General features: G+C 38.4%; 1 protein-coding gene across 7 annotated transcripts in view; it reads right to left on the reverse strand.

The window, feature by feature from the left end:
- The window catches only part of LOC105476694 (hephaestin), a 94,282-nt gene that overhangs the window by 46,036 nt on the left and 24,752 nt on the right, over positions 1-23,494 (reverse strand). For all 7 annotated transcript variants that reach the window (XM_011732850.3, XM_011732849.2, XM_011732851.3 and 4 more), the window contains 8 exons: positions 22,534-22,670; positions 20,935-21,066; positions 18,289-18,500; positions 17,153-17,303; positions 15,412-15,624; positions 12,607-12,820; positions 6,860-6,999; positions 5,936-6,067 (listed from right to left, as the gene is read on the reverse strand). In XM_011732850.3, the coding sequence (XP_011731152.1) occupies positions 5,936-6,067; positions 6,860-6,999; positions 12,607-12,820; positions 15,412-15,624; positions 17,153-17,303; positions 18,289-18,500; positions 20,935-21,066; positions 22,534-22,670 (1,331 nt within the window). The remainder of the gene's footprint in view (positions 1-5,935; positions 6,068-6,859; positions 7,000-12,606; positions 12,821-15,411; positions 15,625-17,152; positions 17,304-18,288; positions 18,501-20,934; positions 21,067-22,533; positions 22,671-23,494) is intronic.

Here is a 23,494-nt window from a genome sequence, read left to right on the forward strand (position 1 = left end):
TTGGTCGTTTAACATAATTCCAAACTTCTTTGAGGCTTTTTAAATTATCTTTTCTTTATCTTTGTTGCATTGAGTTAATTTGAAAGCCTTGTCTTTGAACTCTGAAGCTCTTTCTTCTACTTCTTAAGTTCTATTGCTGTGACTTTTCAGTGTATTTTGTCATTCTGTAACTATGTCCTTATGCTATCTATTTCACTGGAGATTTTTTCATTTATATCCTGTATCCCGTTTTTAATTTCTTTAAGTTGATATTTATCTTTCTCTGTTGCCTTTTTGATTAGCTTAATAGTCTACCTTCTGAATTCTTTTTCTGGCAATTCAGAGATTTTTATCTTGGTTTGAATCCATTGCTGGTAAGGTAGTGTGATCTTTGGGGATTGTTAAAGAATTTGTTTTGTCATATTACCAGAATTGGTGCTCTGGTTCCTTCTTACTCAGGTAGACTATGTCAGAGGGAAGATCTGGGACTCAGCGACTGCTGTTCAAACTATTTTGTCCCACAGAGTGCTCCCTCGATGTGGTGCTCTCCCCTTTCCCCTAGGGATAGGGAGAGCACCATATCCTGAGAGGTAAACTGCAGTGATTGTTATTTCTCTTCTGGATTCAGCCACCCAGCAGACCTACTGGGCTCCAGACTGGCAATGGGGAGTGACTGCAAAGAGTCTTGTGATATAATCCATCTTCATGTCTCTCAGCCATGGATATCAACACCTGCTCCATTGGAGGTAGCAGGGGAGTGAAGTGGACAATGTGAGGGTCCTTGGTTGTATTTTTATTAAGTGCATTGGTTTTGTGTTGTTTGGACTCCAATCAGGAAGTGGTGCTTCCAAGAACACATCAGCTGCAGGTGTATAGGGAGGATACATGGTTCTCATAGGGTCGCCTTTGGATAAGTGTTCAGTTTTATCAGGTGGTACGAAGGGCCATAAAGCTCCCCAGAGATTATGTTCATTGTCTTTGGCTAACAGGAGTGCAGAATTAGGCATGCCTGAACTCAGACTCTCTTTGGGCAGGGCTTGCTGTGGCTGCTTTGGGGGATGCGAGTGTGTTTCCCAGGCCAATGGAGTTATGTTCCTAGGGGGATTATGGCTGCCTCTGCTACATCACACAGGACACCAGGGAAGTGAAAGAAAGATGGCAGCCCACAGCTGAAAAGGCCAGTCTCAATAGCATCGTGCCTTCCCAATAGCACTGAGTTTATTTCCAGGCAGTTGGTGAGCAGGACTGACAACCTTCCCCAGGCTACAAGCCTCCCAACTGAGAAAGCAAGACAACTCACAGTCCCTCAGCTGTCCCATGGAGCTTACAGTGGCAATGCACCTCCTTCAAAGGGTCTGTGGATTCTCTCAGTGGTATGTTTCTACGGTAGTTCCTGGAGCAAAAGTTGATAATATGGATCTCCACATGCTGCTCTGTCCATTCCAGTGGGAGTTGCAAGTTAGTCTACTTCCTATCCACCATTTTCTCCTCCACCACCAAAATGGTTTCAAAATTATTCTTCTATTGAAGGTTTTAGATCAGTTATCTTGATTAAAAACTTAAATAAATTTTTGTTCTCTTAGAAATTTAAATAAATTTCCAAAAAAATCATAGCAAACAGAGAGAAACTTTTCATGCATTCCCTTGAGATTGGTAGAGAGTTGAAGATGACCACTACCATCACTAGTATTGGTGATCCTGGCAAAAATATATGGAAATGGAAAGAATAAGAGATAGAATAAAACTCTCAATATTTCTGGAATCAACAAACTAGTAAAACTAACAATGGAGTTCAGGAAGACTACCAGATACAGGTTCGACTTACACAAATGAATAGCATTTCTCTACATTATAAATAATCTATTAGAAATATAATTTAAAAGTAGTATGAAAAACTAAGAAGCATTAATGGATTAACTTAACCAAGCATATGTACAACCTTTATGATGACATTTTTACAACACTATAAAGTCATAGAAGGCCATCTGAATAAATGGAGATCCATTCCAACAAATAATGCAAAGATGCAAATTATCTCCTAATTAATCTATAAATTTAATACAATGTCAATCAAAATTTCAGCTGTATTTGAGAAACTTGAAACTTACTCTAAAATCTATATGGAAAAATAACATACACCTAAGTAAATCCTGAATAAAAGAGGTTTGTTCTTCAAATATTAAGACAACTTTCAAGCCTATGATAATAAAAATAATACGATATTGTTTCAATAACTGAATAGACAAATATAACAGAATAGATTGGAGACTGATTAATGTATTTAATGAAATTAAACATGAAATAATGATGGCAAAGCAACTCAAAGGGGGGATCGTCAAATGGTTTAGAAGATGGTATCAATAACATTTTCTTTCTATATAAAGAAAAATTAAAAATGGATCTCTAGCTAATAGAATATAAAAATGCAAACTCTGGTCTGATTACAGATTTGAATGTGAAAAAAGAAACTTATAAATTTAACAGAAGATAATGCAGCAGAATGTCTTTGTGTCCAAGGGTTGGGAAGAACTTGATAAACAAAATTTCAAAAGCACAAACTATGAGGCCAAAATTCCATCGATTTGATCACATTACATCAAGGATTTCTGTTCAACAAAGGATATCACACACAAAGTTAACAAACTGGGAAAAGATATCTGCCATGTTTAAATCATAGAAGGGATTAATGACTAAAATATAGCAACTACCGAAAATAAAAAAGACAGCATCTAGAAACCCCAATTCACCAGCTAATTTCTTAACCATCAAAATAAATACAGAATTAGAAAACTACTCACCCTTTCCACTTTATCCAGCTGGTCCAAGCTACCATCATCTCTTACCTGAATTAATCCAGCCACCTTTGCCACTACTTACTGTATAACTCACTCTTTGAGTGATCTCATCCATATTATGACTTTAAATATCATCTACATGCTGATTACTCTCAAATTTCATTAAATTAAGATAGCTAGATCTGCAGCACAGACCCTCTACTAACTCACATATCCAGCTTACCCAGTTGCAGGCATAGGTCAACTTACCACATGGAAAGGGGCAGTGCAATAGGGAGTGCTGAGATAAAAGAAACAGTAATCCTGCCCACTGGTAAGACATTTCCAGCGAACATTTTAGGTTCTGACTAATCAAATTAACATCTTTCTTGTCTGAAGCTGATGGAGGTAGAAGGCAGAAGTGTGCAGTTAGTAATAGACTAGCATTATCTGTATTCCCATTGCTATTGACAAAGGCAGAAGCGTGGGTCTGTTTCATGAATGTTTGTTTTGTCCTATTGATTTTTATTTACAGTATCATGTCACTTTAATTATTGTATCTTCATCTTCATAATATGCTATACTATTGGGTTATGCTAGTATGATTTCATTAGTATTTTTTAAGTGTTTTGGCTCTTCTTGCTCAGGTATTCTTTATTTTTCCAAATGAACTTTGCATACAATAATTTCATTGCAGTACAAAAATATATCCAGTTGTAGTTATACAAAATAATAAAATACCTAGGAATAATAAAAATACCTAGTAAAAATTTTAACCAAAGAGATGAAAGATCTCTACAATGAAAACTACAAACACTGATGAAAGAAATTGAAGAGGATATAAACAAATGAAAAAATATCAAAATAATTAATATCATTAAAATGACCATATTGTCCAAAGCAATCTGCAGATTCAATGCAATTCCTCTAAAAATATCAATGTCATACTTAACAAAACTTTTCAAAAATTTGAACATTTATATGACACCAAAAAAGAACCCAAATAGCCAAAGCAGTCCTGAGCCATAAACAAATAAACAAATAAACCACTGGAGGCATTACATTACCTGACTTCAAAATATATTAAAAGGCTATGGTAACCAAAACAGCATGGTATAAAAATAGACACATAGACCAATGAAACAGAATAGAAAATCCAAAAATATTGCCACATATTTACAATCAACTGATCTTTGACAAAACTGACAAAAAGTTACATTGGAGAAAGAACATCCTCTTTAGTAAATAGTGCTGAGAAAATTGGATAGCCACATGCAGAAGAATAAAACTGGACCTCTATCTCTCACCATATACAAAATTATCTTACAATGGATTAAAGACTAAAATGTCAGATGTGAAACTATAAAAATAGTAGAAGAAAACTGGAGAGAAACTCTCCTGAACATTGGTTGAGTCAAAGAATTGATGACCTCAAAAGTACAGTTAATAAAAGCAAAAATAGGCAAATGGGACTATATTTAACTAAATATTGCACAGCAAAGGAAATAACAGAGTGAAAAGACAACCTGTTGAATGGGAGAAAACAATTACAAAGTATTCATTTGGCAGGGGACTAATACTAGAATACCAAGAAACTCAAGCAGGTTAAAAGGAAAAAAAAAAAAAAAACATTAAAAAGTGGGTAAAAGACATGAATAGACATTTCTCAAAATAAGACATACAAATGGGCAACAGGTATATGAAAACATGCTCAACATTACTAATTATCAGGAAAATGCACATTAAAACCACAATGACAGATCATCTTATCCTAGTCAGAATGGCTATTACTAAAAAGACAAAAAATAATAATAATAACAGATGCTGGCAAGGATGCAGAGAAAAGGGAACTCTTACACACTATTGGTGGAAATGTAAACTAGTGGAGGCACTATAAAACATGGTACAAAAACTTCTAAAAAAACTAAAAAATTACTATTCAATACAGGAATGTCACTACTAGATATTTACCCAAATGAAAAGAAATCAATATATCAAAGGAATACCTGCACTTATATATAGCACTATTCACAATAGCAAATATATGAAATCAACCTGTGTTCATCAAGGGATGAATGGATAAAGAAAATGTGGTATATATACACAATGGAACACTATTCAGCCATAAAAAAGAATGAAATCATATCATCTGCAGCAACATGGATGGAAATGGAGGTCATTATCTTAAGTAAAATAAATCAGACCCAAAAAGACAAATATTGCATTTTCTCACTTATATGTAATAGCTAAAACCTTTGATCATATGGAAATAAAGAGTGGAAAGGTAGATAACGGAGACTAGGAAGGGTGGTGAGTGTTAAAGAAAGGGAAAGATGAAGAAAACTGATTTAAACGGTAAAAATATACAGTAAAATGGAATGAATTCAATGTCTGATAGCAGATTAAGATTACTATACTTAACAAAAATATATTATACTCGGATGATGGACACTATACATATTCTGACTTGATCATTATACGTAATATACATGTAACAAAATTTCTCACATACTCCTTACATTTGTACAAATAAAATAAAATATCCAACTGTGATTGGATATAGTAGTTAGAACTACTTTAAACCTATACATTATTTAAGATAGATTACCTCCTCTTAAATAGTAGTATGTTCCAAAGTTTCATTCTCAGCTAATATCATTGTCACTTTACACACTATCTCACTGGGTGATTACATACATATCATGATTTCAACTATCATCCATTGTAATTACTTACAACTGCTAAACCTCTATGTCTATCCCAGGTGTCTCTTCCAAGTTACAGATCCATATCTCAAACTGATGATAATCTCCTATCCATACAGCTGTCTCATTTCCACCTGGAGTGTGGTGGCATGATCTTGGCTCACTGCAGCCTCCACCTCCTGGGTTCAAGAGATTCTCCTGACTAAACCTCCTGAGTAGCTGGGACTGCAGGTGCACGCCACTGCACCCAGCTAATTTTTGTATTTTTGGTAGAGATGAGGGTTCACCATGTTGACCAGGCTAGTCTTGAACTCCTGACCTCAAGTGATCCACCCGCCTCAGCCCCTCAAAATGCTGGGATTATAGGAATAAGCCACCACTCCAGTCTGAAGTACATAATTTTTAAAGGAACAATCCAGAAGCCTGAAGCAGAGGTGATACATGTCCTTTGTTCTTTCACTAAGTGTCCTCACTCACCAGGCTCAGCAGCCAGTGGCCAGCCAGTAGTAGATTCTAGCACTCCATGAGCATGAACAGAGTAGGGGCGGCTGGCATTATTCTTGAATACCACAGTCAGGATATCACCAACTTCTCCTTTGATAAGTGGACCTAATGTAAACAAAAATAAGTAAATAAATAAAGTTTCATTAATGAAGGAGTAGGACAGGGAACATTAAAGAAAGGGACATACATGGGCACTTCATAGAATTAGGAGTTTACCCTGAAAAAACATCCTTCTAAGACCTAGAAGGCATGGCTGGCTCCATTTTTAGATTCAGAAGTCCTTAAACTGTTACTATTACCCACAGGATGAAGGTACTTCAACGACAAGATTATACTTTCAATTACCTCCACTTTTCCCACCCCTACCCTCTATCTATAACAGCCCTAAGGTCTAAAGAATCAAGGTGCTGTGGAATCATTGATGATAAGGAGTGATAAGTTTGGCAGACAATATAGAATTGAGAGGATCTCTTCAGGAGTCAATGAGTCCCTTCTGTACCATAACTAGAATAAGGGGGAAAACACCTAAAGCAATAGTTAAACAGGGGTACAATGAAAAAACTGATTCCTTGTATATATATATTTTTTTTTCACTTTTTGATGTTCCTAAGTTCTCCTGCCCCTAGCATTTATTACAACTTACCATCCTCAGAAACTCATACCTTGAAGATACAGAAAACCCAGTAAAACCTGGTTCATGTTGCAACAGAATTCATGATTTCCCTCCTCCTCCTTCACTGTTTATTGTCGTGATTGTTTCATAAAATATTCCATAATTCCAGTGTATCATATGAAAACACTGAGAATGGGGAATAGTGAGGCCATCCTGGTACAACATAGCTGCCCTAGGTGCAGATCAGGCTGTTAAACATTAGGAGGGAAGTGGAATTCCCTTACCCAAGATTCCCAAGTGTTCTTCTGGTCCAGTCCTTGGCCGAGGGATCCTGAATGTACCATCAGTGTATTCCCTGAATACAGCTTTCTTGTATCTGGAACCCAGGAGCCCATCCTTGTTGTTCAGGAAAATGTAACCATAACTAGAGGAATCCAAAGAGTACTATCAGCACCTGGCCATCCACCCCTCATTTTCATTTGAATATTTATGGGGAAGCTAAGTCAGAACCAGCTTCATGTCACAGATAGAAAAAAAAAGGGGGGATATATTTCTTTTTTTTCTTTTTAAAAAATTTTATTTATTATTTTTTTTTTAGAGGGAGTTTCGCTCTTGTTGCCTAGGCTGGAGTGCAATGGCACGATCTCGGCTCACCACAACCTCCGCCTCCCAGTTTCAAGCGATTCTTCTGTCTCAGCCTCCAGAATAGCTGGGATTACAGGCATGCGCCCCCATGCCCGGCTAATTTTTGTATTTTTTAGTAGAGATGGGGTTTCTCCATGTTGGTCAGGCTAGTTTTGAACTCCTGACTTCAGGTGATTCACCCGCCTTGGCCTGCCAAGGTGCTGGGATTACAGGCGTGAGCCACCACGCCTGGTCCCTATTTCTTCTAATGTCAGACTTCTCACCACATTGGCTGCATAACCACAATTAAAGATGGCAGGTATGCCATACACGGTGGCTCATGCCTGTAATCCCAGCACTTTGGGATGCTAAGGCTGGTAGACTGCTTAAGCTCAGGAGTTTAAGACCAGCCTGGGCAACATGGCAAAACCCCATCTCTACTAAAAATAAAAATTAAAAAAATTAGCTGGGTGTAGTGGCTTGTGCCTGTAATCCCAACTACTTGGTTGGCTGAGGCACAAGAATCCCTTGAACCTGGGAGGCAGAGGTTGCTGTGAGCCAAGATCATGCCACTGCACTCCAGCCTGGGCAACAGAGTGAGGCTTTGTCAAAAAAAAGAAAAAAGAATAAAGGATGGCAGGTTTCCTTGTTTGCCATCATCCAGATAGAAATTTGGTATATAATTAATACTACAAGAGAACTGAGCTAAGAATCGGAAGCCACAGGCTTTAGCTGCAGCCCTAATGATGTCTTGATGAAATTAGTTTTACAAAAGGGCAAGGTACAAGGTGGCAGGAAAGCATTAACTATGGTGAGGCATAGGAAGGGAATGAAATCTTACAGATTTTATCCTTATAGGATTCTGTCTAGTTTACAAACAGATTTGTCATTTGACATTTCTAATAGGCCTATGGGGTTTAGGTAGGTGCCAGAGGTGTAATCAGTTGCACAGAGATGACAGGACTTATTCTACAAGAGACATTGTTAGCCAGAAAGTGAGCCAGGATATAGATTCAAGCCTGCTGCTCCTTCCCTCCCTCCTTTTCTAGTCCTGTTCTTTCATCTTATATAGCATAATTTTCAAGATGAGTATACTCAGGCTCAGAGAGAGGAAGTCACTTTTTAAAATTTCCAAAAACTGAAACAATTCAGAAGCAAAATCAAATAACCTCATTAAAAATGGGCAAGAAATGGGTGTGGCGGTGTGTGCCTGTAGTCCCAGCTACTTGGGAGGCCAAGGCATGAGAATTGCTTGAACCCGGGAGGCGGGGGTTGCAGTCAGCCGAAATCAAGCCACTGCACTCCAGCCTGCGTGACAAAGTGAGACTCCATCTCAAAAAAAAAAAGCAAGAAAAATAAATCATTCTACCAAAAAGACACATGCACTCATATGTTCATCACAGCACTATTCACAATAGCAAAGACATAGAATCAATCTAGCTGCCCATCAATGGTGGACTGGATAAAGGAAATGTGGTACTTATAAACCATGGAATTCTACGCAGACTTTAAAAAGAATGAAATTATGTCCTTTTCAGCAACATGGATGTAGCTGGAAGCCATTAATTTCTCAGCAAATGAATGCAGGAACAGAAAGCAAAAATGTTCTCACTTATACATTGGGTACTTATGGACATAAAGATGGCAACAATAGAAACTGGTATGGGGGGCAAGGGTTGAAAACCTATTGGGTACTATGCTTACTACCTATGAGATGGGATCTGTACCCCAAACCTCAGCATCACATAATACACCCATGTAACAAACCTGCACAGGTACCCCCATACCTAAAATAAAAGTTGAAATTAATTAAAAGAAAGATTTAACAAGAGACACTGGGGATTACTAAAGGGGGACGGGAGGATGGGGAAAATGGTTGAAAAACTAACTATTGGATAGTATGCTCACTACCTGGATGACAGGATCATTCATACTCTAAAACGTAGCATTGCACAATATACCCATGTAACAAACCTGCACATGTACTCCCTGAATCTAAAATAAAAGTCAAAATAATTTAAAAAAAGTATTCTCACTTGGCCTTACCTGAATGCTAGCAACTAATAATACATTTTTTAAAAAACTGATGTAAATATCTCTTTTCTGGTTTCTTTTTTTTTTTTAATTAAAAGATCTCGTTAGATGTTTCTCACTGGTTTCTGATCAGAAACAAATGAGAGGAACTAAATAAATAACTGATTTGATACCATTCCTTCTGAAACTATTTCAATCAATAGAAAAAGAGGGAATCCTCCCTAACTCATTTTATGAGGCCAATATCATCCTGATACCAAAGTCTGACAGAGATACAACAAAAAAAGAGAATTTTAGACCAATATCCCTGATGAATATCAATGCAAAAATCCTCAATAAAATACTGGCAAACCGAATCCAGCAGCACATCAAGAAGTTTAGTCCACCATGATCAAGTGGGCTTCATCCCTGGGATGCAAGACTGGTTCAACATATGCAAATCAATAAATGTAATCCAGCATATAAACAGAACCAAAGACAAAAACCACATGATTATCTCAAAAGATGCAGAAAAGGCCTTCGACAAAATTCAACAGTCCTTCATGCTAAAAACTCTCAATAAATTTGGTATTGATGGAACATATCTCAAAATAATAAGAGCTATTTATGACAAATCCACAGCCAATATCATACTGAATGAGCAAAAACTGGAAGCATTCCCCTTGAAAACTGGCACAAGACAGGGATGCCCTCTCTTACCACTCCTATTCAACATAGTGTTGGAAGTTCTGGCTAGGGCAATCAGGCAAGAGAAAGAAATCAAGGGTATTCAGTTAGGAAAAGAAGAAGTCAAATTGTCCCGGTTTGCAGATGACATGATTGTATATTTAGAAAACCCCATCGTCTCAGCCCAAAATCTTCCTAAGCTGATAAGCAATGTCAGCAAAGTCTGAGGATACAAAATCAATGTGCAAAAATCACAAGCATTCTTATACACCAGTAACAGACAAACAGAGAGCCAAATCAGGAATGAACTCTCATTCACAATTGCTTCGAAGAGAATAAAATAGCTAGGAATCCAACTTACAAGGGATGTAAAGGATCTCTTCAAGGAGAACTACAAACCACTGCTCAATGAAATAAAAGAGGACACAAACAAATGGAAGAACATACCATGCTCATGGATAGGAAGAATCAATATTGTGAAAATGGCCATACTGCCCAAGGTAATTTATAGATTCAATGCCATCCCCATTGAGCTACCAATGACATTCTTCACAGAATGGGAAAAAACTGCTTTAAAGTTCCTAAGGAACCAAAAAACACCCCGCATTGCCAAGAAAATCCTAAGCCAAAAGAACAAAGCTGGAGGGATCACACTACCTGACTTCAAACTATACTGTAAGGCTACAGTAACCAAAACAGCATCGTACTGGTACCAAAACAGAGATAGAGACCAATGGAACAGAACAGAGCCCTCAGAAATAATACCACACATCTACAGCCATCTGATCTTTGACAAAACTGAGAAAAACAAGAAATGGGGAAAGGATTCCCCATTTAATGGTGCTGGGAAAATTGGCTAGCCAGAAGTAAAAAGCTGAAACTAGATCCTTTCCTTACTCCTTATATGAAAATTAATTCAAGATGGATTACAAACTTAAATGTTAGACCTAAAATCATAGAAACCCTAGAAGAAAACGTAGGTAATACCATTCAGGACATAGGCATGGGCAAGGTCTTCATGTGTAAAACACTAAAAGCAATGGCAACAAAAGCCAAAATTGACAAATGGGATCTCATTAAACTAAAGAGTTTCTGCACAGCAAAAGACACTACCATCACAGTGAACAGGCAACCCACAGAACAGGAGAAAATTTTTGCAATCTTCTCATCTGACAAACGGCTAATATCCAGAACCTATAAAGAACTCAATCAAATTTATAAGAAAAAAACAAACAACCCCATCAAAAAGTGGGCAAAGGATATGAACAGACACTTCTCAAAAGAAGACATTCATACAGCCAACAGACACATGAAAAAATGCTCCTCATCACTCACCATCAGAGAAATGCAAATCAAAACCACAATGAGATACCATCTCCCACCAGTTAGAATGGTGATCATTAAAAAGTCAGGAAACAACAATAGTTGGAGAGGATGTGGAGAAATAGGAACACTTTTACACTGTTGGTAGGACTGTAAACTAGTTCAACCATTGTGGAAGACAGTGTGGCAATTCCTCAAGGATCTAGAACTAGAAATACCATTTGACCCAGCCATCCCATTACTGGGTATATACCTAAAGGATTATAAATCATGCTGCTATAAAGACACATGCACATGTATGTTTATTGTGGCACTATTCACAATAGCAAAGACTTGGAATCAACCCACATGTCCATCAATGACAGACTGGATTAAGAAAATGTGGCACATATACACCATGGAATACTATGCAGCCATAAAAAATGATGAGTTCATGTCATTTGTAGGGACATGGATGCAGCTGGAAACCATCATTCTCAGCAAACTATCACTAGAACAGAAAACCAAACACCGCATGTTCTCACTCATAGGTGGGAACTGAACAATGAGAACACTTGGATACAGGAAGGGGAACATCACACACACCGGGGCCTTTTGTGGGTTGGGGGGAGAGGGGAAGGATAGCATTAGGAGATATACCTAATGTAAGTGACGGGTTAATGGGTGCAGCACACCAACATGGCGCATGTATACATATGTAACAATCCTGCACGTTGTGCACAAGCGCCCTTGAACTTAAAGTATAATAAAAAATAAATTTTAAAAAAAGTGATGTATACAACTTCCATGCTGTGTCCTTATAAACGAAGCTGCTTGCCCTAGACTTCCTTCTTTCTTCATGATAGCTGGGAATAGCTACAACTGGAATAGACATCTTGACCCCAGAAAGGAAAACAAGTGCTGAGGATGATAGGGTTCACCTGCCAGCCCTGAATTGCTCATATTTGTATTATTATGTGAAAAAGAAATAAAATTCTATCATATTTAAATCACTCTGTTTTAGACATTTTCTGCTACATAGCTTAGTCTGTACCTTAATAAATGCAATGCCATTTTGTCAAGGGGCAGCTGAGCTTGAGACATTCAGTCCCTTGAGTAAATCCTGTAAAATTTAAGTCCCAGGGTAAATACTTCAGTTAACTGAAAGAAGAGAGACAAAGATTAAGAGCGTGAAAGTGTGGGCAAGCTTTATTCCCTCACTATGTCAATATAGAAGCAGCACTGAGCTAGAATTCATAAGAGCTGCATTATAGCCCCATCTCCCAAATCTGTTGGTATCATATTAGGAGACCTGAGATAAGAGTCTCCTCATCTCAGAATTTCAGTATTCTCATTTGCAAAACACTTTTCTAAAAGTGTAATCTCTCCATTTCTGAAGCCTTACCTGTCCTTCTCAGACTGGTTGTGCCATTCCAATTCCCAGCTCCTGTCAGGGCAATAGTCCCACTCTACTTCTTCTGCCATGATATAGTAGATTCTTGCAGCTTGGTAGCGTTGGCGAGGGGTGGCTTGGTGGCCAGGACACTGGGAGACATTATAGATTGCCCTCATCCCTGCTTCTCGATGGCTGCCTGCCTGGCAATAAATCTCAAATGTCCCTAAGGGAGGATCAGAGAGAAAAATCTGACTCAGAACACCCCTGGGTGGTGCCTGGGGGATTTCCTGCCTTTCCCTAGGCATACTGTAGAAAATAATTAGTCTCAGATAGACTCAGATAAGGCTTTTGTCTTAACTACACATAGATAAAAGAGTATTAAAAGTTTATTGAGAGTAATGAGCTCAAAGGTTAAGAGCTCCAGCTCCAAAGCTACATACACTGGGTTTATTAAAACTAAACTCAGACACTAGAATAACCAACTTCTTCCAGGGTGTTTCTAGTTTTAGCACTGTAAGTCCCATATTCCTAGAAACCCCGTAGTACTAGGCAAACTGCCATGGTTGGTAACCCTATCTTTCATTTATTATATATAAATCATATACATACATATATAATATATGTGTGTGTGTATATATATATACACACATAAAACCTTGTGGCAATTGCTAAACCTCTGTGTTTTTCAGTTCCCTCATCAGTAAAATGAGGATTATTTTACTTTATTTGGTTGTTTTACAACTAAACCCAATAATTTGTGAACAGTGCTTAGTATAGAACATATTCAATGCTCAGTTAAGTGATGCTATAAATAAGTAAATATAGCTATAATAATACTTATTCCAAGAAAAACAATGATGAGTTGTTTCCCACCAAGTACCAAAGAAATAAAATAGAATTTAATAGTTAGCTAAAAAGAAAGAGAATGTCTTGATTGCAGAGGGATGCTTACCTAAGACAGCTTTAGAAGGTCCTTCACTCTTTTTTTACAATGGAATGTGCAGGTAACAGTCTTAAATGTCTGTGTTGTGGAGTTGCCGCAACCGGATCTTAAGCTCCAAATTTCTACCTCAAGGATACTCAAACTCAACGTCGATCAAAGAAGCTAACTTTCGTAGAACATTACTCTCATCTTTTCCTTACTTTGCTGCTCAGTGCTTATCCCATCACTACAAACTCTTCTTCCTGGCTTTCAAAGCCTTCTATGAGTTAGCCCCAAACTACCTATCCAGTTCTACTTCCCACACATTGTCTCAAATTCAACTATCACTCCAACTACACGGAACTCTGACTGCTTCTCTCACACATTTCATTCATTCCTACCTTGAAATCTTCATTCATTTTGTCACCCTCTTTGTGGAACTTACCTGTCCACCCAACCCCCAAGTATCAATGAGAGTCCACTCATTATCCAAGACCCAATTCATGTTTCTTTTCCAGAAAGCCCTCCCTGACTATTTTGGCCCAAACAGAGTTCTGCATTCTTCGCTTCTCCACCCCTAATGCACTTTATATCTAAAGCATATGTTAAAGGGCTAAGTGCCCCTCTCTTTTAAAATGATCCCTTCTACTAGTTTATAAACACCTTGAAAGAAAGGGTCTGTTCATTTCTTTCCACATCTACTTCTTTTATTTCCCTTACCACCCTTATCTATTGCATCAGTAAATCCTATCAGCAATTCCTTCAAAATTATTTTTTCATTTCCACTGCCTCTTCCCTAGTCCAAGCCACAAGCTTCTCTCACGAGAAAACTACAATAGCCTCCAAACTGTCCTTTCTATTTCTGAAGAGACCAGCTTTATGTCAAGTGTTTGTCAAACTCAGGACTAGGTTAAATTTATTAAAGTGTTGAAGACACTTGTTTAAGGATGTTTTTGCCCCGAAATATGCATGGAATTTACAGGAGTAAAACAAAAGTTTAATAGGAACTGTGTGGAGCTGACAGGTTGTTCTTACAAACACTATTGTCATCTAATGGCTGGGAAAAAAAATACACCATAGGGACAAAAGAAAAGATAACTGCTCCATTATGAAATGCTAGAAATACCTAGAATCTGAAGAAACGTTATAGTCAAACATCTTCATAAAAGGAAGAAAAAGGATATGGAGGGAAGGAGAGATGGAGGGAGGACAAAAGGACAGAAGGAAGGAAGGCAGAAAGGAAAGAATCAAGGAAGGAAGAAATCTAGCTAGAGAGAAAGGAAGTAATTAGACCAAAGTTCGCAGCAAGTTAATGAAAGAGCCTGAACTAGGGCTCCTGTGTTCTGATTTCCAGGCTGAAATTGTTACATCACCACACACACACACATACAAACACACACAATGGGGTGGCCGGGGGCAGCAGGGGAGGAGGGGTGTGTCACGGGGAGAAAGAGAGAGAGGGAGAGACCAGAAATGCGAAAGTCTGTAGAAATCCTCAGAGTATCAATTTGATAGCACTTATAAGTGCATTTTATTTACCTTCCTCCCAATAAAAGTACTATATCTAAAAAATCTCTATGTGGTCAAGTCCACTCCCTGCCATGTAAGAACTGCACTAAAGCTGATCAACATCCCAACTTCCCTTCTGTTGTTCCAGAAAAGAGCTTCCTCTACCTTCTACTAACTCTATTCTGCCTGCAGCTGAGTAGGGAACCCAAGTAACCAGAACATGGAGAGCACATTGAAGAAGAAAAAGACAAAAGTGTTTTTAAAAACTTCCTAGAACCGTCAGCATGCCTCTTCTTTTCTCTTCACCATCCCTCCCTCGTCCCGACCCCATTCCTGGCCCTATACCCAATAAAGCCTCTAGGGCCAGCCGCTAAGGCACTTACCAAGGTTGTCAGGCTGCATGATGGCCATGACAAAGGTATGAGGAAAGAGCATGGCTGCACCCTTCCTCATGCCCTGAAGCTGCACAGTGTTGCCCTGGAACATGACTCCGTGCACATCAGTCTCTGTGCCCAGGCCGAGCAGGTGCCAGGCCACTGTGTCACCTTTGCACATGTCCAGCCTGGGCAGGTTGGAGAACAGAAACCCATTAATGGCTGGAAAACAAAAACACAAGACAAGATGGGGAGATGAGACCAGACTACTCCAGCATTGGCCAGCAGCATGGTATCAGCTATGTACTATGGTTTCACACAACTTGAAACTGCTGAGTCATCCTCAACACCTCTGCCTTCTTCTCTAATCCACTTTAACTCTACTCGTGATTATCTGCGTCTTTGAGATGAGCACTCAACTGTCCTTTCTTGCCTCACCTCCACCATGATCCACATCCTGACAACATTGAACCACTACTACACACACACACACACACACGCACACCAATCTCTCCTATTCCCTATTTCTTGAAACTCTCCTTCCTTGGTTTCTGTGGCAACATACTTTCTGGTCCCTTTACAACCACTCTGATTGTTCCTTTTCTACATTGATCTCATTTTCCACCCCTCCATAATGTGTTGGGGATCTGAAAATTCCATCTTCAGCTCTCAACCTGTTTCCTCCTCTTCATCTTCACTGCTACTGCCCTAGTTCTGGCCCTCATCCTCCCTGGCCTGAACTCCTACAATAGCCTCCTCTCTGGTACTCCTACCTGAAATCTGTCCTCCCATCCTCTTACACACACACAAACACACACACACACACACGCCATTGTCCTTATCTATGAGCTCTATTTGTCTCTGCATTACCGAAACTTTAAACATTGTAGGCGCTTTGATAATACCTGTTGACTTTTCACATAGTTTCCTCTTTCTGGAATAAACTTCCCTTATGGTCTCTTTCTATGGCATCCTACCACTTACCCATCGTATCTTTGTTCAGATATCCTCTGTAAATCAGTTATAACACTCTCTTTGATCCATGAAACTTTTATCCCACAAAATTCTGCAGTATCAGTTGCTGTGGAATGTAATTGATATACTTTCTGGTGATTTACTTACAAATCTATTTCCTGCACTGGATTGACATAACAGGAAGCATATCATTTTTTTTCTATATCTATGTGACTGCCTGAGCACCTAGCACATTACCTAGTACCAATTAGGCACTCAGTAAATTCTAACTGGAATGAACTTTGCTCATGAGACAGTTTTACTTTTTCCAAATGATGAAACTAACTAGTAATGGGAACCAAGAGATGGAGCATTTCAAGTGAAGGGAACAGCACTGCAAAAGCATGACATCAGCATGTTCACAAGAAAAATAGCCCCAGTTGGCTGGAGTATGGGGTGGGGGAGCAAAGGTACTAAAATATAAGGAAGAGGGAGATAAGATTGGAAAGGTATCATCTGGCTTATTCTTCACAATCCCTTGTAGATTTCTTGTGCACAATCCTCATTTTGCAGTACTTTCTTCCAGTGCCCCCCATACTGTGTAACACAGAACACAGCACCCAAAGGTACTAAGTATAAGATCTGTTGTGTTTGGTTTAACCTCTCAATCTATCTCGCCTCTTGGACAGAGATGACCAATAAAATCAGTGTTTTCAGGATTGGTCATGATTACGGTTAAAGTTAGATTTTACTTGGGACCCCTCAATTTAGCCCAGGGCAAAAGTACTCCCAATACCATGCATCCGATTGGAGTCTTGGAAGCCCTCAATATCCTCTGAAAGCAGTCGGAAATCCAACATAGCAGCTGCTTGATTGGCATTGCTGTACCAGCTCTTGTTCTCATCCAACACAGTGAAGAGAAGAAAGAATTCTTTATCCACCCCTTTCTGCAGGCCCAATAGAAGAAAGTAGAGGGAAAAATAACAATGGTTTCAGCAGTTGTGGACTGTGTCGTTACAGATCAAGGGATGCCAGATTCTTTGCCATTTCCTTTTCCCATTTTGAGCCCATACCTCCTATCCAGAGCTGCAGCAGTTTTTCCTTAGGTAACCTCAAATTGCAGATGAGAGAAGAAGATCAGAATAAAAGGACAAGCCTGACAGGGAAGAACGTATGAAAGTGGGCAGGGAAGGAGCATAGGGATAAGACATAAGAGGTATACAGTGTAAAAGAAAAGAGCTGGGAATCACCTGGGGAGAGGAATGAGGGGAGGTGGCTAGAAAAGCAGGGGGGCATCTTGGGGGAAAACCAGAAAATAAAAGATAAGTAATATCAGTATTAATTATTGTTACCACTAACATTTATTGAGTGCTTACTACGTGCCAGACCCTGTGCTAAGCACTTTATATGGATTATTTTAATTAATCTTCACAGAAACCCAAGGTGTCTTCTTCCATTGTTATGCCATTTTTACAAATGAAGGAGTGGAGTCAAAGAGAAGTTAAGTAGCTCAACCAGTGTTACACAGCTAGAAATCGTGGGCTGAATACAAAAGAAGACAAGCAAACATTAAAGCAGATTTACCAATCAGGAGCAAGGTTTAGGGGCCACCAAGGTGGGTGAGAGGGAGAGGGAAGAAGGAGAGGGGGAGGAAGGGAGGGAAGGAGGGAAGAAAGGAGGGAGGAAAGAAGGAGATGATGAAAGGATATCGTGAATTATCTGCAAGGCTAAAGAAGATATATATTTGTCAGTACAAAAAATAACATGCAAGATAGCATGAGGTCACCAACTATTAATTTCTGATGGACCAGATTGATTATTTTTCCTCTATTCCATAAACTTTAGAACCCAGTTCCATGCTTAACTCCTATCCAGCAACCCAGCTTCATCCTTCTCCCAGCAGGCTTCCTAGCCAGATAACCCCGACAATACCTGCTTGCCATCTGCACCCAAGGCACCAGCCCTGCACACAAGCAGCGGGCCCACCAGGCCAGAATTTGTGTCTTTTATGGGATCTGCGGCAGAGAAGTACATCCAGGTGAGACAAGCAGGATCCTGAGCAGTGGGACCGGCATGCGGGGGGACTGTCCAGCGGTACGTTACTTTCTCAAAGGGCTTGGCAACCAAGCCAGGGTGAGATGAGCCTGTAGGGAAAATATGGGACTAATTACTTAGATTGACTAGAATGAGAATCATCAGCTCCAAACAGCGAAATAAAGATTATGAACTACAAAGGCATTTTGGAGCAGCAGTAGCAGCAACATGGAATATTGAATATTGAGGAGAACTCTGGTCAAGGAGTCAAGAGATGAGTTTATTTTCTCGTTCTGCCACTACTTGCTATATGAAATGCAGCAATTTAATCTTCCCTATGTTTCAGTTTTCCAAGATCATAGGACCTTGGGACTAAAAGGGACTTTAAGTCTTATTTGGAACATCTCTCACTTGAAAACATACATTAATCTGCTCTTACATCCCTACTTCTGCTTAAAACTCTGCAGTGATGAGGGACTCACTACCTGCCATTATAGCCCATGTCATCTTTGAACAGCTCTGATTATTTAATATTTTTTATTTTAATATGTATTATGTACATGTGGGTGTGTATATGTTATGTATGTATGTGTATATATATATACACACATATATATAAAAAACACTAAGGCTGTAATTTCTAAATGGACACAAGACATGGTCAAGCAATGCACAGACTTTTTTCAAATTTTCATGCCATCAGTAATTAAAGAAGTACAATTGAAAATAGCTAGATAACTTTTTTACAAATTAATTTAGCAAAGATTTTACAAATTGTAATAATGCATGATGGTAAGAAGTGGTTTAGATGGCAACTGCCCTACTCACTCATCTATAAAGAGTGTAAATGTAAAAGGAAATAACACTTTTGAAAAAAAGTAGACAAAATTTGAAAAAAAAAATGTAGACAAAAGTGTAGACAAAGCTAGTTATTTAAAAGGTTCATATCCACAAGTAGAATAGTATATGCAATAAGTACTGAATGTTCAACATAAAATAATCAAACAAACATAAATCAAATCAACAGTGAGTTTTGCTGATGTTGTCATTTGCCTACAAGACTGCCATTTCGACAATATTGAAAAGATTTCCCCATTGCTGATGAGGTTGTCAGAAAAGGAGCCCTCCTCAGGTACCGCTAATGGAACTCTAAACTGATAGGGCTGCAAATCTTTCCAGAGAGTAATTTGGGTGTAGGTACCAAAAATTTTAATGTGCATACCCTCTGATATAGCAATTCCTCATCTTAAAAATATATTCTGAAGAAAGGTTTATAAAAATGTTCAAAGAAACATATGGAAGGATATTTGTAGTATAGCTTAAAACAAGGGGCTATAATTTAGGATGGTTTTAACCTATCTTTTCTTATTCATTCATTATTTCTTACACTCTTGTGTATTTTTGAATACACAGAAAACTTTAAAAAACAGTGCAATGATCACCCTGTCACCTAGAATCTATTGCTAACATTTTGCCATCTTTATCCAATCTATGTATATGTACATCTACACACACATACACAGTTTTTGTTGGTTTGCTTTTGTTGAATCATTTGGAAGTAGAATGCAGCCATCATGATATTAGCAAGCATCTCCTATGTCACTATAATGCCATTATTCCACCTAAGAAAATTCCCTAATAACATCTAATATCCAGTCTATATCAAGAATTTTGCAATCATCTCCAAAATGTCTCCTGAAGCTATTTTTATAAGCAGAATCAATCAAAATTTGCACATTCCATTTGTTATGTCTCTAATCCCCCTATTGATGGTATTGACTTCTTAAAGAGACTAGACCAGTTGCCTTATAGAAGATTTGTCTGCAACTTTGCTCTTTATGCTTTCAGTTTTTATTTTATATTTTAGCTAGAATTAGCATGCATTAATATTCTCAGATAAAGTTAAAAATTAATTACACAATACTCTCACTTCTAAGATTCTCTCCTGATACAGTAATCCAAAATGCAAGCTAAGATATATGCATTCATTCATTGCAACCTGACTTACAATATTCAAAGTACTGATAAAACCTACATGTCCAAGCAATAGAGGAAAAAGTAAATAAATTATGACAAATCCTTGAGATAAAATGTTATATAGTCATCAAAATGTTTGTAGCATTATAATGGCATGGAAAAACAAACACAATACAATGGTAAGTGAGGATAGTAGGATGCGAAACTGTATAAACCATATGATCACATATCTCTATATACAGACTTGTATAAACACATAAAAATATTTAAAGGTATATCAAAATTTATATAACTGTCTATAAATGATGTTTATTTACTTTGTAATTGTCTGCTTTTCAGAGTTCTATAATACACTTATGTTTAGAATTAGGATATATTTAAAAGAGATTTTATCTTATTATTGAAGCCTAGCTCTGTTTTACTATTATATTTTTCATTCATTCAACAACATCCACATAAGGGAACTATTTCTGCCTACTTCGTCCTCCCCATCCCCCATTTATTTGTTTTCTAGAGACATCTGGTACCACCTAGAGCCCACATTTACCAGAAACCCTGTTGACTCACCATCATTGTACACAGTGCCTTCATAGTCTTTCTCATAAAAGACCCCATGGGGCTGCATGCTGAATGGCTGGGAGGCACGATTGTAGAAGACCACCTGAATGGTGTCACCCACCTCAGCCCGGATCACTGGCCCTGGAAAATGGGAAGGAGAGATAATGAGAATGACGAAAGGGATAAACAGGGAGGAAGGAAATGGAAGAAGAAGGAGGGAAAGAAAAGGAAAGTGAAAGTGAAGAAGAAAATAAAAAACTCTTTTCTTTGTAATAATAAGAATAATCCCTTTCAAGTGTACTGCAATTTACAGTTACAGAAAACACTGGAAAACCCATTATCTTATTTTGATTCTCAAACATCATTTTAAGGCATATAGGGCAGGAATTATTAACTCCAATTTACAGATGAGAAAATTTCAGCTGAGAGAGGTGGAATTTACCTACGCAAATTTAAATGGTTGATTAGCCATTCAGCCAGGACCAGAGGCCAAGAATTTCTCTCATCCCACTGTCAGCCCCAATCTAATTTTCACTTACTTTATTGTCCCAGATCCCATAGCTACATCTCTTGGTGGACCTATCTAAGATCTGCGCTCGCCTCAATCTGAAACCAATTCTGAGCAAAGAGAATTATTATATCTTCTATTCAGGCACTGGGCTAGGTAATCTAGCCACAACTCCTGGACTCTTCTGAACTTCACTACCCGCCACATATAATCTAGCTTAGGTCACCTTTGAAGCAGACCAAAAGTACCAAAACTGGGCACCTATTCTGGCTCTAACCCTTGGTCAGAGTTTCTACCTTGGTTTCCTATTCAATTTCCACATCTAATGTTTCACCTCTTCTCAAAGACTGGGCACCCATACTGAAGTCCAGCCAATGACAATTCCTTCACGCTGACCACCATCTCTCTTTCCTGTGGTGGATGTCTCCTCATTATATCTGCCTATCCAGCTGATGTAAGATCTATTGTCCATTATTAGATCTAGAATCAACTGGCACACACCTATCCCAAGTATGGTCCATTATATTAATTTCTCAAGTTTTTTCCATCTGGCCTATTTTATTTTCTGGTTCCATCATGTTACTAACCCACATCTAACCGTGGTTTAGCCCTTCTAGATACCTTCTTCGAGTTCAGACACTAAGCCTATTTCGCATTCCTCCTATTTCAAGTATGTCTGTATGTCATGCCAATCTGCTACTGTCCCCAGATTGCTGAGAACATATACAGTCTTAATTCCTCATGTAGCCCTTTAGGAATATTTCTAGACAAGGAATTCTAAAAGTGTTTACTGTACATCAGTGGTATTGGAAGACATTCACTGAAAAAAAGTGGAGATTCATGATAAACAAAAATAAACCTAAGGCTCTTAGAAATCCTGTAGCATAAAAAGCACTATTTAACTGCTTAATTTAGTGGTTTTACAAACACATTCAGACTCATAACCCTTTTTCACAAAACAATCGTCTCATAAGACTCACTTTGGGAGATACTAGTCTATACCGTGCTCCTAAGTGATGTCCAGGCCTCAGCTTCAAAGTCTTCCTCAATTCAATTATCTGGCTCTAGTAAATGAATTTCAGAATTAAAAAATTCCTCACCCAGGATTCCAAGATGCCTATCTTCCTCCAACTGCATCTTCTCTTGGAATGTCTCATCTTGAAAGGCTTCATATCGCACTTTCCAGTAAGTGCCCCCAATTCGGCTGGAGCTCTTCTGGAAAAACTTATCTGAGATACTGATGTATAAAAAGGAAAATACGATACGATTTCATTTGGTATCAAATAGACTCCCATCTCACCCTTAGTCTCATCAAGTTATGAATCTTTATGTTTAGGAAGGACCTCAGAGCTCATCTAAGTTAACTCCCACCAGTGAAGATATCTTCTTTGGCGACACCACTAGAAAGTTATATACAGCTTCTGCTTGAGCCTTTCCAAAAATAGGAAACTCATATCCAGAGGAGACAATCTCCCTTACTGTTGGGTATTTTAAATTATTGGAATTCTATTTTAGCGTAAATTGGAATATTCTTGCTTATAATTTCCAGGCACTGGGGACCAGTTCTGCCCCTCAGAGATTCATGGTCTACATCTGTCCTTAATCATCCTTAGGCATTAATAATCCTTTCACTCCAAAATGAAAGCCCACTATGTTAATAAGCCCAGTTATAAATCCTGGAATCCATGCTGAGACTCAAACACCAACTTTCCTAAGTTTTCTCCAGATTTACTCTATTATTTCCTGCTAGAAGTATAACCATGAAGGACCTTCTCCCAACCCCTCTCTTAGTTGTCTATCAAGCACCTCCTCTGTGGTGTATCATCATCAATTGCCCAGTGAGTGGTATGACTTAAGACCCAGCAACTGAGTAGGGCACTAACCTCCTACTCTTTCTTGCCCACATCTGGATCATGAATGAGGCAGGAGAACTTGGAGAAATTCCTTGAAAAGAATGGGCATGCAATAGCCAAAAAGCAGGTTGCCTCTCTTCCTACATTCCTCAGAGTGCTTTTTATACTCCTGCTCAAACGCCTCATTCAGACTATAGAAAATAAATGA

This window comes from Macaca nemestrina, chromosome X (genome assembly GCF_043159975.1).
Source record: "Macaca nemestrina isolate mMacNem1 chromosome X, mMacNem.hap1, whole genome shotgun sequence".
Classification (NCBI taxonomy): Eukaryota; Metazoa; Chordata; class Mammalia; order Primates; family Cercopithecidae; genus Macaca; species Macaca nemestrina.